Raw genomic sequence first — 14915 nt, 5'->3', positions numbered from 1 at the left:
TTTCTCCCCTCACAAAGCAGCAACACCAGTGAGTTTTTTTAAATCATTTATTACTTGCATGAGGCACACACACAGGTGGTCTTATAATCTAATAAAGACACCAGTTGCCACTTTTAAAGATCAAAGACCAGAGTACTAGTACTTAAGTTACCTCAGACATTTTCATTCTCTTTCTATAAGCAGCAGCACATTTCATACTATATATCACAACCAGGCTTAATATATTTGATAGTTTCTTTTTCTAATACATTCACCATTACCCCACCTTCAGTTAATCAAGGTTCTACTGTACTGTAGTAAGTGATTCGTGAAAAATAACCAACTATGTACATGGTGATTATAAATAAAGTAACGACTCCAAAATGCTGCAAAATAAGAACTACTGGCCAGAATTTGAAAATTTGCATGAATAATCCTGAAGGTCATTTTCTTTGGTGAAGGAAAAGAAACAACTTAAAAATGTACAAGTAGATGATGCTGTACTTAGCCATCGGTATGACCTATTTTGTGCAACCACATCATTTCGGCACTTCAACAGCATCAGTATGTGGATAGCACACTTTTTACCAATATGCACATTACAACACCAGCAAAGCAGCTGCTGAATAATAATGTAATACTAATATGCATTTTGACAATAACAGGATGACACAACGTTGTAAGGTCACGTACGTTCACCTGACCTTAACCCTTGCAACTTTAAGCTTTGGGGGTACCTCAGAATGTTACATACAGTAGTCGAATAACAAACTTTGGTGAATTAAAAGCACATCCACATCATTACCATGACATAGGCCAACTTTGATCTGTTACTGAACAACTATTTTTGAGTTTCCACCTCATCGCCAGAAAGAACAACGTTGTAGTTGTTTGTTTAATGGCTTAATTTATAGGATGTTTCCATAAATTATGAAATCATGCGATACTAATTAAGTTATAATTTTGCCCTGTCTGGAGGCCTATCACTTACATTCTGTGAGCAAATTTCCCATGTGTTGGATGAGCACAGCATCGTCTATTTTACATTTTTAAGTATTTTCCCCCTTGGCCAGGCAGAGTTCCATTGCTTCAGAAGTATTCATGTAAATTTTCAAGTTATTCTGACTAGTGGTTCTTATTTTACAGTACTTTGAAATTGGAACTTTAATTATATAATCAAGAGCCAATAATGCAACAGAAACTATACAAAAAGCTTGAGGCAAAAAGATGTCGGTCCCTTTTCAATCACGCTAAATTTTTATGACCTTGTTTAACCCTTTATTTGGTAATGTTGCTCGGAAAAAAAACAGTTTTTTTTGCATTTTTCAAGTAAATGCAATTTATATTTTGAGATCAGCATTGATGCTTTTAAACAACTCACAAGCAAACATACCCATGTTAGCTGTCCATGAAGTTTCTATAATTACCAGCAGAATTGCTCAACGATACATGTCTCCTATTTCTTGACAAGCCAAACAAGAATGATTATCAACTCCTGCATTTTGGAGAGAAATAGCATGTGTGGAGGAGACATATTGCTGTGCTTTCTTCAAAAATGATAGAAAAATAAGTTGGCAAACACACAAATGACATTTTCATACTATTCAAATCTATGCTCCTTTGCTTAATATAACCCATCAAAATTTTTCTTCTCTGGATATTCCAATGCTTGCCAATTAAAGGGTTAATGAAACACGTAGCTGGAGGTCTCTGCTGTTCTAAAACTCAGTCAAAAGACACAGCTACAGGCAGTGTCCTACGAATGCAACATAGGCGGAGATAGACTTGGAAGTCGGGGGGGGGGGGGCGGCACGATGTCAATTCATATATACATTAGATCTGTCGACTCTACCTTTGACGCTGGGGGGCAATGCCTTCTCACGTCCCCCGTATCTCCGCCCATGGAATGCAAAGAAAATAGGGAGGAGACAGATTGAATACAATAGACCCATAGATTGATACGCCGATTGGTCTTTTTTGGTAGCAATAGAAGCTAAAAGCCAGACGTGCCAGCTTTTGGAATCCAGAAATCTGGAGATTCTCCCGAGGGGGTACCCCCGGCGTTCATAGGGTTGATTAAAAAAAAAAAAATTTCACAAAAAAATTTTCTTAAATTCAATCATTTAAGAAAAAGTTCCATTCCTTCCCCCCAAGGCAGGTTCTGCATTGCCCCTGAGCAGAATATAGTTTCATGTCAGTCTTTCCATGCAGAATAGAGAAATTACATCTACATACTCTTGTATGGGATGGGATTGCTGTTGACTCTTTTCAGAGCAGTTTTGGAGCAGTAAATTTAGTGTTTCGGAGCAGCAATCTGTGAATTTGGAGCAGTGCATTACCTTTGTGAAAAATGAAAATTTATTGAACCGAGATAATCAGATTATTAAATTTTGAACATTTTAACCAGTTATAGAGTTCTGGCGTCTAAAATTAGTTTCATATGTTTGATAAAACTTGCATCCACTTGTAGGGACGTAAAAACTCGTCATAATTCAAGCTGGGCGTAAGAAGAAAAAGTAAAAGTTTATAAATGAAACAAATAAGCATACATTAAAAAAAAACAACCTCATGACATTTTGTTGACTCATGACTGTTTTCCTCCAATTTCCATGTGGGCAAGACATAATAAGGCTTTGATGAGCACAGGCAAAATTTTTAACTTTGCACTTCCAAGTTTTTCAGATCAAATATAGATCTCCAATACTTATCTAACCTTTGATAACTCACCTGTATATCTTCCCACTGCAGAGAAATCCATTCATCCAAGAAAACAGGGGTATCTGAAGGACGAACTTGTAGTAGCTTTGAAACAATGTACTTAATACATTATAATGAAGAGTTTTCCAGTCGGAAAACGGGATGCAAACACTTCATTTTTTCCAGCATGGTGTTCTCAAAAGGTAAAAATTTCAGCAAGTGCAAGTGATCTAGCACCCCATAGAAATTTTTTCTTGAGAACATCCCCCAGCTCAGCAAGAATGGATTCTATTTCAGCACCAACAACCAAATTTTTCCTCCAGCTCTCACTGCTTTCTATAGCTACATTCTGGAGCAATTTTAACATTCTGAATATGTTCAGATTTCAGGAAACGTACCATAATTTTTCTAACAAGAGCTCCTAGCTCATCATACAAAATGTGTATGAGGGGCTCCTCTTTTTCAAATAATGTCAGAAAGCCATTCAAAAGTTCTGATGCTTCTTCCAGAAATAAAGCTTTTACCAAAACACTTTTATCTGAAAGGACTTCCAGGATTTGATGATGTCGAGATGAGTCTCATCTGGACTCCACTCCTTACTTCTGAATCAATGCTGAATTATCTTTCATTAATTATGGAATTTTCCTTCATTAATTCTGGAATTATTTCCTTTATTAATTATTTCTTTCATTAATGCTGAAATTATTTCTTCCATTAATGCTGAAATTATTTTTTCCATTAATGCTGAAATTATTTCTTCCATTAATGCTGAAATTATTTCTTCCATTAATGCTGAAATTATTTCTTCCATTAATGCTGAAATTATTTCTTTCATTAATTACGGAATTATCTTTCATTAATTACGGAATTATCTTTCATTAATTACAGAATTATCTTTCATTAATTACAGAATTATCTTTAATTAATGTTATAATAATAGCTTTCATTCATTTTGGAACTGAAATTATCTTTTTCATTGAAACTAGAATTTTCTTTCATCAATGCTGGAATTATCACTTTCATCAATGTTGAAATTCTCTTTCATTAATTCTGGAATTATCTTTCATTAATGTTGTAATTATCACTTCCATTTATTCTAGACCTTTCTTTCATTAATTCTGGAATTGTCTTTCGTTAATGCTAAAATTAGCGCTTTCATTAATTTTTAGAATTTTATTAATGCTGGAATTATCTTCCATTAATATTGAAATAATCTCTTTCATTAATATTGAAATAATCTCTTTCATTAATACTGAAATTATCTTTCATTAATATTGAAATAATCTCTTTCATTAATACTGAAATTATCTCTTTCATTAATACTGAAAATATCTTTCATTAATTTTGGAATTATCTCATCTATGCTGAAATTATTTCTTTCATTTATTGTTTTAAACTCAGATTTATGCCATAAGAAAATAACAGGGGATTGTGCGTGTTTTCGCCGAGTCACCTGATCTTTCGACGAATGATGTTGCGGACGATGTTCTCAGCACTTCCAAAGCGAAGACCGCTGACGTCATACTCTCTCCAGCTCGATGGTGCAAATATAGTGCATCCGTTTTCAGATTCCGAAAACCCGCGTCGTCTCCGATTGGTTAAAAACCCGAACTTTTTTTTAGCTTGAAATTCGGTTTTTTAATCAATCGGAGACGACGCGGATTTTTGGAATCTGAAATACTAACGCACTACGTTCACTGCCAAATGCAGAAAACCTTGGCAGAACTGATATCTTGATGAGAATTCTACAAAAAAAAAAACTGGACCATGCACAATTTCTATAAGTTACAGTAGCAACACCGAGGTTGACGTCACAGCATGACTCAAATGACATCATCAAAAGCAAAAGTTTGAAGAGGGAAATTTCAGGGAACCCCAATTGGCGCAGAAGCGCCAAATTTTCTCGGAAAATCAACGTTATGGCACAGTATGTAGCATAAAATTGCTAATGGCGCAGCTTGGTGCAGCAATTCCATCCCTGCATACTGTTCATATAACATAAGTGTTTCCTTTCGTGGATGCTATCAGTGATTGATAATATTGGGTATATGAACTCTTAAAAGCTTTATATAGCTTATATATTTAGCTTTATATAGCTTAAAGTTTTATATTTTCTTTCTGAAGACATTTAATCGGAGGAAACAATTAAAAAACTTCAAAATACAAAGCTGCTGACAAAAAAACTTGTGTTTACAGCACGGTTATTAATGGGATACAATAACGATTATACAGGAATTTTGGCAACCAAGGTCATGCCCCTGATAAATGATTGTCGATAAACGCTACGTAAACAGTCACGTCTTTGCCAGTTGCTTAAATGCGGTCACCAAGACTTTTTTTACAGCTGCTCGATGGAAATGACCGTGGCTGTTGTCCTCTATGGGTGTTTTCCCTAACGACGACAGCAGTCATTGATGTTATGACATGAGATCGCGTAAAATCTAATTCTCTGCCAAAATCTGGAGAAATTTCAACAAATCCAGAGAGCAGGAGAAAGGATGAAAAATCCGGAGAGTTGGCAGGTCTGTAAAGGCTGAGGTTGGGGTAGAACATTTCATTTTCATAAGCAATCATGGATAACCATCCGAGTATAACACAACTATTCGTATCCAGACACCAGGTGGTCTATTGTCAGATGAGATGAATTAACAAAGGATTGCCCCTTTCATATGACTTATGAGTGGGTTCCCCCCTATATATCAGTTGGTCAAAAAAACTTTTAGGAGCCATTGGAGCAGTCCTTCCCAATAAACCTTATGTTTCAAATCTTTCTTAAAAAAAGTAATGTTTTCATCTCTCAATCATCTTATAAATAAACATGTCAATAGTTTCCCTTTTCTTTTTGGCACTGCTGTAGGAGGGTGCACCAAATAGAATGCAAAAATAATTGCAAAAAAATTTAAAAAAATGTTTTATCTATAAAATTCAAACCATGAATGCATTTAATGGAATAATACACAAAGAATGCATACTGGAATTTTAGATGCATTGCATCTAACTTTGAGACATTGATAGACAACCAGATATTATGGTTCTCAGTACAAAATATAAAGTGAGAAGGGGGATATAATTGGGTAGGAACTTCAATGACTACATTACAATTCAATGCTACCTTTAACAATAATTACGAAGGACTTAAATGAATCTTTTTCTGGGTTGTTTTATTGGTGCGGCTTATACAACGGAAGGACGGTAAAACCATATTTTGCATGGGTGAGAGTTGTCTCAAATTCCCCACCTGGGTGAAGGCTATATTTTATTTCATATTCAACAACTGAACTATTTTTTCTATTTATTACATATTTAATTATTGAATTATTTTCTATTTACAATGGAACCTCCTATAATGTTCCTCTGAACAACAGCCATATTTTTATGGAATGCATACCATTGGAGTTGACTTCTGAACAATGAATTTAGAACAGCCACTTTGGACTGGGGAAACTGTTGAAGGTGTGTGACTATGGTTCTAATAAGACATGTCCCACAAATAAAAGTAGATGAAATTTTATATTTACAATGTTTTATTTAGAAGTGAGGAAAATATTTACAACAGATACAATGACAGTGAGAATGCAGGTGATGAAAATGGATAAACAATAATAAACTCTTGACCTTTGACCATTAGAGAAAACATTTGTTGTCATTACAGATGGAAAAATAACATCGATAGGCAACATGGAAATGGTTCACTACAGAAACCACTTCAGTGCAATTTCAGAGACTTAATGCAAAGCCATCATGCCCCCCTCCCCCACAGTTCAAATGACTGGCAAAACTGCAATTATTTTAGCTAGCACTTTCTTATCGATAAAGGGTCATTTCCTACAACAGGGTTCCCAGCAAAATCTGCTTGATTAATTTCCCCGACTTTCAGTCATTGTGTGTGGTATAACCTTGTGCAATCTCAGAAAATTTTACATGATTTGAACAGGCATAGTAATTATATGATTTTTCATAAAGGTGAACATGCAATTCTGTCAGAACAATGTGGCTATAAGTAATATATATATATATATATATATAAAACTTACTACTCAGAAGCTACCAAAGGTGTAAAACAATTTTGGAAGCTTACAGAGGCTGATCAGTGAATATACAGAGGCACATAAAAAAATTAAGGGTAATTTACATAGGCTAGTTTTGCTCACTTGCATAGCTTTGGAATATATGAACGAATAAGACGGAAATGCTAAAAGTTTGTTCTTTATTGCGTATTTTACAAATCCTGAAAAAAAAATAAAAGTTTTAGTCACATTTTTTTCTTTTTTCTAAGCATAGTAGTGCAAGAAACTTACGTTACATTTTCATCTGTTTCTGTAAAGTCTTCATTAAAACAAAACTGATCTACATAATTGCTTGTTAGCTGTTGCATCTAAAAAGAGAGGAAAGATCACTTGAGCTAAATCCTACTATATAACACACATAGGATACAGATTTACGCTATTAGTAAAAAAACTATAAACTGTATCTGCCTGCAAATGTGTTAAAAATAAAAAAAAGTCCAGCCTTATTAGCATTAAGAGTGCTTACATAGGTTATCGTTTTATTATTAATATTGCTATTTGCATCATTGATCGAAACTGATTTCTTCCCAAATGCATTTCCTGGAAAAATTAAGCAATATCCTTACCAAAATCATGTTTCAAGAGTTGCACTGTCAACAAATAATCCATCCACACATAACATAAACATGGTTTTTAATGAAAAAAATTCTTTGCTTACAAAGAAATTTCATGAAACTCACCTGAGGTGATGCAGACTCTTGCGAGAATGCCACACTTTTGAAACCTAATGCATCACTAGAAGTCTGTAAAGGTGTACCTCCAACCTAAAAAGTTTTAGTTAAAAATTTTAATTCATTAGGTTCCTGCACATTGTGGTATGCATTAATTGTACTTAATTGCATTAATGTACTTATTGGCAACTAAACATGAAAATGAATCAAAAATAACTGAGCCTCAATAACAATTGTATTATACAATGGTACCTGGGCTAACAAAGACAATGCATTCTGGAATCAATTTGGCAATTTATCAATCAATCACCACATTTGCTAGTCTAAGATTCATGATTTCCCATCAGTTTCTATGAAAAATAATCTCCTTTTTCTGGATGCTGTCCAAAATTTAAAGACAAGTTTTATAAAACAGTAAGAAATACTGTAAAAAAAAGAAAGACTGATTGAAGGCTGAGATGTTTCACAATTGGGTTGAGTAGAATTTACACGAAGATGAGAAAATCATCTTTTGATTTTATATTATTTATATAGCACAATCAGGTTTGTTGGTTTCGGGGAATCTTTCAAGGAGAGTTGGATTCATGTGATGTACTCAACACGTACTCAGTTCATACATGCAGATAAAAAGATAAGCTCCTAGAATGTCTGAATTCATAAGCGTAAAGTTACTGGAAATATTGGGAGGGCTCAGAATTATTGGAGGGGAAGGCTCAAACTTATTATTTCCATAGGTTACAATGGTGATGGGGTAGAAAATGTTAGGGGGGGGGGGGCCTCGGGCCAGATACAAGTTTATGCCATGTCCGAAACTTGAATTTTTATGCTAATAGTCATACCATGGACAATGATAACATTCAAGATTAGTCTTTTTTTAAATTGGTATTTTTTCTTATCATAACCTTTCATTTTACATGAAATGGCTTAAAAAGTTTACAAAAAAGAAATAAAAGCATATATACATATCTAGAAAGTGATTTCGAGCTGAACATAAATTAATCAGGCTCAAATTACAGTAAGTTTTATGATTGGCATGGGAAATCAGTTCACAGTACTGCTGTGTTATGCTAGCATGCACATGTATGCAGTAGTCTCCAAAGTCTGAGGTTCCAGGTAATTTGGAAATATTAATGAGTTTATTTCATTTAGTTTGATTCTTCCAAATTCCAATGAATGTAAGTAATTTCAGTCTTGAGGAGGGGGGGGGGGAAGGAGGAGAAGCCTTGATCTCTAGGCTGTTATCTTCTATGGACCTCTCAGGCGAGAATTTTTCGCAGGCCCCTGTATAGTAGATTTATAAAGTAAAAACATATTTATGACATGAATGTCGCTCTCCACTTGTTAATACAAGATTTACAGAAGACTGGATGTTGTGAAGATATTTGTTATTTGAGATGTTCATTTTTTTTAAGGAAGGAAAAAACTCATCTCTGCCTCTACCGGGAGTCGAACCCGGGTCCCTCGATTGCCGGACGAGTGCTCTGCCCACTAAGCTACAGAGGAGATAGAGATTTTCCTTCGCTAGAGCGTATATATGCCGAACGGAACCGTGCAATGGACGGTGAAACCGATCAGCTAATAGCTCATGGACGACGAGCCACCAGAGGGCTATATATATGACATGAATGTCGCTCTCCACTTGTTAATACAAGATTTACAGAAGACTGGATGTTGTGAAGATATTTGTTATTTGAGATGTTCATTTTTTTTAAGGAAGGAAAAAACTCATCTCTGCCTCTACCGGGAGTCGAACCCGGGTCCCTCGATTGCCGGACGAGTGCTCTGAACACTAAGCTACAGAGGAGATAGAGATTTTCCTTCGCTAGAGCGTATATATGCCGAACGGAACCGTGCAATGGACGGTGAAACCGATCAGCTAATAGCTCATGGACGACGAGCCACCAGAGGGCTATATATATGACATGAATGTCGCTCTCCACTTGTTAATACAAGATTTACAGAAGACTGGATGTTGTGAAGATATTTGTTATTTGAGATGTTCATTTTTTTTAAGGAAGGAAAAAACTCATCTCTGCCTCTACCGGGAGTCGAACCCGGGTCCCTCGATTGCCGGACGAGTGCTCTGGCAATCGAGTAATCAATGTAAATCTTGTATTAACAAGTGGAGAGCGACATTCATGTCATATATATAGCCCTCTGGTGGCTCGTCGTCCATGAGCTATTAGCTGATCGGTTTCACCGTCCATTGCACGGTTCCGTTCGGCATATATACGCTCTAGCGAAGGAAAATCTCTATCTCCTCTGTAGCTTAGTGGCCAGAGCACTCGTCCGGCAATCGAGGGACCCGGGTTCGACTCCCGGTAGAGGCAGAGATGAGTTTTTTCCTTCCTTAAAAAAAATGAACATCTCAAATAACAAATATCTTCACAACATCCAGTCTTCTGTAAATCTTGTATTAACAAGTGGAGAGCGACATTCATGTCATATATATAGCCCTCTGGTGGCTCGTCGTCCATGAGCTATTAGCTGATCGGTTTCACCGTCCATTGCACGGTTCCGTTCGGCATATATACGCTCTAGCGAAGGAAAATCTCTATCTCCTCTGTAGCTTAGTGGGCAGAGCACTCGTCCGGCAATCGAGGGACCCGGGTTCGACTCCCGGTAGAGGCAGAGATGAGTTTTTTCCTTCCTTAAAAAAAATGAACATCTCAAATAACAAATATCTTCACAACATCCAGTCTTCTGTAAATCTTGTATTAACAAGTGGAGAGCGACATTCATGTCATATATATAGCCCTCTGGTGGCTCGTCGTCCATGAGCTATTAGCTGATCGGTTTCACCGTCCATTGCACGGTTCCGTTCGGCATATATACGCTCTAGCGAAGGAAAATCTCTATCTCCTCTGTAGCTTAGTGGTCAGAGCACTCGTCCGGCAATCGAGGGACCCGGGTTCGACTCCCGGTAGAGGCAGAGATGAGTTTTTTCCTTCCTTAAAAAAAAATGAACATCTCAAATAACAAATATCTTCACAACATCCAGTCTTCTGTAAATCTTGTAAAAACATATTTATTAAAAAAATATTTTTTAAACAAATATGTTCAAATTGAGCCCCAAAGGTTTGGCCTGTCAGCCAAACTTATAAACAGGCAATCAGTCTTGGTAAAATGAATCTTAATGAACTAAGCTACTGAATTAAAAACAAAACAGGTAAGAGTAAGTATGAATACATAGGACAGCCTTCCCTCACCCGAAAAAGTCAATTCCTATTGTTTTTTGGATAATTTGAGATTTTGGTAATTCAAGGTCGTGCACCTCTATCGCAGTCCCGTTCACCTTCACTTTGAATTATCAAGACTCTGCTGTCTCAAAAAACATTTGTTGACCAAATCCATATTTATTAGCCAACGATGAAAAACTGAAAAATATCACTAGCCAAAAATTTTATGAACTGAAGTATCTATCACACACAGTATTTTGTTATCTCACCTTACAAGATAGTGGAATAAAGCGTATATGATGTTAAAGAGCATTAATACAGAACAAAACATATTATAAATGTGAAGAATGTGCAACTGAAACTTAATTTCAAATTAGAATAAACACCTTAGATTCCTTATAAAAGAAATCAATGTTTTTATTTCACTTCTGGGGATTTTACTTAAAAATGACTCAATGATCACACATTTGGGGGGGGGGGGGGATCTAAAAATACTACTATGGTCGCCTATCAAAAATGTAACATTTTTCTGTTCAGAGCTCACAGCATTTCCAGAATTCTCAGAAATAGACAACAAACAAAGCACTTTGGTGCCCATTTAAAAATGGTAACCAGCCTACTGTAATCTTATGTTTTCTGGTTTATTGATAATTACCCTAAAATCTATGGTTTATGTGGCTAAGATAACCATGAAAGATGATTTCACATACATATTTATGCCGCCTATAAAAAAAAATAATTTAAGATTCAATTGATTCCCTTTTATAAAATTTGGAATTTCATTCCAAACGAAAACATTTTGTAATTGAAATCATGCAAGGTGTCACTGATATATTTTAAACATTAAAATACATAGAGAAGAATCGAGACAAACCTAAATGCTATATAAATGAGTTCAGTACCAACAGGGTTCCACTGGTAAACCTGCAGATCAAATGTGACCCTGAAAGTTCTGATGTGGCTTGGACCCCTCAAACCTAATTTTGTAAAAATGAACTAAGCAGCACATTTAAAAATCACTTAAATGACCTGTGGCACAATTCCAGAGCATTTAAGTAGCCCGGGGCACATTTTCAGATCACTGAAGTTTTAGAGCACTTAAGCGGTCCCCAGTGCAGTTCTACATCACTCAAGTTACCCACGGAACATCCCCAGATTATTTAAGTGATCTGTGCCATAAGTATGAATCTCTTGAGTGATACGTGGCACAGTTACGGAGCACTTAAGTGGCCTGGACACATTTTTAGAGCACTTGAATGATCCATGAAACATTTAGAGATCAGTAAAGTGGTTTTGTAGGGGACTTATCAATAGGGAGAATGTTAGTTCAGGTGCCTAATAACTATCAAAAGGTTTTTCTGTTTCAGGCACACTGAATAAGATGCCATTGAGAATATTTCATATCTTCAAAAAGGGTGGTTGATGACGTAAGCATCCCCTCCTCCCTTGTCATCAAAAAGTCAGCAAATCGGAAACTCCCCCCCCCCACCCATCGATGCTGACGTAATACTTGAATGACCCCTAAAGCTAAAAAAACAATGAGATTCATCCAAGGCCCCCGAAATGAAACCTGTCAACTTCCCCATCGGGGACCCCAACCTGGAGGTGTGTCAGACTTCCCCTCTGTGAGGACAAAAAAAAAAAATTTTCATTTGTATTCATTTATCCAAAGAATAAAATCCAGTGTCCCCACCCGAGGACCCAATTTGCAGATTTTTAGTGGAGACCCCAGATTGGATTTATCTTGGGCTTCCGCTGTTGTAAATTTTACAATGTTAAACAACAAAAAAGAATTGAGATTTACCCAGGGTCCCCGAAATGAAACCTATCGGCTTCCCCATCGGGAAACACGACCGGAAGCCATATCACCTCCCCCTCCTGTGAGGGTCATGAAAATTTTTCACTTGTATTAATTTCACAACAAATAAATTCCTCAGGCTTCCTTGTTGAAAATTTTACAATGTTATATAACAAAAAAACGAGATTCATCCAGCCCCCCCAGAAATGATTGAATTGTTAATGACCCTCCCACACACACAACCAGACCTGCCAACCTCTACAGAAAAAAAATCCTACTCTATTCATAAAAAGCGTAACACAGCCCGTTTTCAAATTCAAGGAGAAAAAAGGTAGGTTGAGGGGGACCCCATACGAAAAATTTATTAGGAAGTTATATAATTACAATTAGAAAAAGTAATTGCTGCACGAGAAAAGAAGGTATGGTGTAATTTTAAAAAATGAAACGAAAAATCGTTCGTTTGTGTATATCTTTTGTTCTACCCGCGTGCCGCGCGTGATGTTCTATCTAAAATGGAATATTATTTCACTCAATTCCAAAATTAGATGGATGCTAAAGGGTTGAAAATCAACTGATATTCATAACTCGAAATTAGACATTCTAGTCACCCGAATGATAAATATTAATAGAACTATATCAAGAGCAATATTATTTTTTGTTGAAAATTTCCAAAAATCCAAAGTACTCCAAAAAGTAATTTTATAAATTTCAGACATGAAAAAATTAACGATACTCAAATATCGGAAAATAATTGTCTATTATTGTAAATCTATCAAAAATGTGTGAATTATGAACTCTATTTTTGGCACAAGTTCATTTAGAAAATTGGGCCTGTATTAAAAAAAATAAAAGCATGAATTATAAGCATATAATATATGCTTTATAATTCATGAAAGCATAAAGGGTTAGGATCAGGGTTGGTAAAAAACCCGGTTTTTTTGGTTTAAACCGGTTTTTTTGTTTTAAATAGTAATAACATTAAAAACAATGAAATTTCTGAAAAGTCATTCAAACTTCCAATAATTAACTAAAATAAAATGTTTATTAATGTAATTAACACTATTCCCATGCTAATTAATCAATAAATATTTATTACATTTTAACAAAAACCACCTTTTCAAATTTAATTATTTTTTGCTTAACTCAATGCATTATTGTGTGTTTGAAAATTCTTTTAATGTTATTATTAATCATATAATATATAAAGGTTTTTCTCCAGTTACTTTCAGTATACTTAATTAGGAAGCTATTTTGCAAAAAGTAATAAAAATTAAATGAATATAATGTATTTAATGAAGCATAAATAATGCAGATTAATTAGCAATGATTTACGATATACAGGGTGATTATAACTAAAGTTCTGATTTCAAAACACTGTAAAAAAAAGAACAATTGTCAGAATGACTTGAAAATTGACATGAATATTACTGAAAAAATTCAATTTTATTTGATAAAGGGGAAAAAATACTTAAAAATGTAAAATTAATAACATCATCCAACATGTGGGAAATTTGCTCGCAGAATGGAAACGACAGCCAGTCATGGCAAAATGATACCTTAATTATAGCATTCCACGATTTCCTAATTCATGGAAACATCACAAAAAACGAAGTAATTGAACAAATAACTACAACTTACTTAAGAAATGTTAAATATGTTGTCCAACCTGAGGTTGACAACAACAGAATTGTTGTTCAACAACAGAATCGGAGTATGCCATGGTCATGATGTGGAGGTGCTTGCAATTCAGCTTTATTAAACCAAACGCCCCCCGTTAATATTCCTGAGGAACTTTTAACATATAGGGGATGTGCTGGAGATTGCAATTCACCAAATTTTGCAAACTGACCACTGTTTATAAGATTTTGAGGTACCCCCACAGCCAGAAGTTGCAAGGGTTAAGGTGCATCCTGTCAAAATGGGTCTTCAGCAGCTGCTTTGCTGGTATTGCAATGTGCATCTTGATAGAAGTTCTATCCACACACTGATGCTGTGCCAAAATGATGTGGTTGCACAAAATAGATTATACTGCTGGCCAAGTACAGCATCATCTACCTGCACATTTTGCACTACTTGAGTTTTTTTTTCCTTTTGCGAAAGAAACTTCCATTGCTTCAGGAATATTCATGCAAATTTTCAAGTCATTCTGACCAGTAGTTCTTATTGAATAGTTATGGAATCAAAACTTCAAATTATAATCACCCTGTATATAGCTGATTATTTTTCATAAATCTGTTATTATTACTCAGTAGAACCCTGATTAACTGGGCTTAACAGTGTGAAAGTATAAAAAAAACTACTATTGAATATTAAGACTGGGAGATATACAGTAGATGTGCTACTTCTTATGGGAAAGAAAATGAAAATGTATGTGAGGTAATGTAACTACTAGTACACTGGTCTTTGTCCTTTAAGGACAGCTGATGTCTTTATTGGATTATAGGACCACCTGCCCCTAGCATGATGGTGTCACTACTGTTGCTGCTTCTTTGTGAAGGGAAAAAGAAACCCTGTGAGATAATAC

At 35.4% G+C, this 14915-nt stretch overlaps 1 protein-coding gene across 2 annotated transcripts in view; it reads right to left on the bottom strand.

The window, feature by feature from the left end:
• Positions 1-14915, bottom strand: part of fmt (phosphatase 6 regulatory subunit 1-like protein fmt) — a 143674-nt gene that overhangs the window by 30533 nt on the left and 98226 nt on the right. For both annotated transcript variants that reach the window (XM_089247105.1, XM_089247106.1), the window contains exons 15-16: positions 7424-7507; positions 6975-7051 (exon numbers count right to left, since the gene is read on the bottom strand). In XM_089247105.1, the coding sequence (XP_089103231.1) occupies positions 6975-7051; positions 7424-7507 (161 nt within the window). The remainder of the gene's footprint in view (positions 1-6974; positions 7052-7423; positions 7508-14915) is intronic.

This window comes from Pholcus phalangioides, unplaced genomic scaffold, assembly GCF_987345545.1.
Source record: "Pholcus phalangioides strain wild (caught in Gottingen) unplaced genomic scaffold, Ppha-v1.0 ptg000017l_1, whole genome shotgun sequence".
In the NCBI taxonomy this organism is placed as follows: domain Eukaryota; kingdom Metazoa; phylum Arthropoda; class Arachnida; order Araneae; family Pholcidae; genus Pholcus; species Pholcus phalangioides.
Note: the sequence above shows the minus strand (reverse complement) of the source record. Positions and strands in the feature narration are given on the sequence as shown.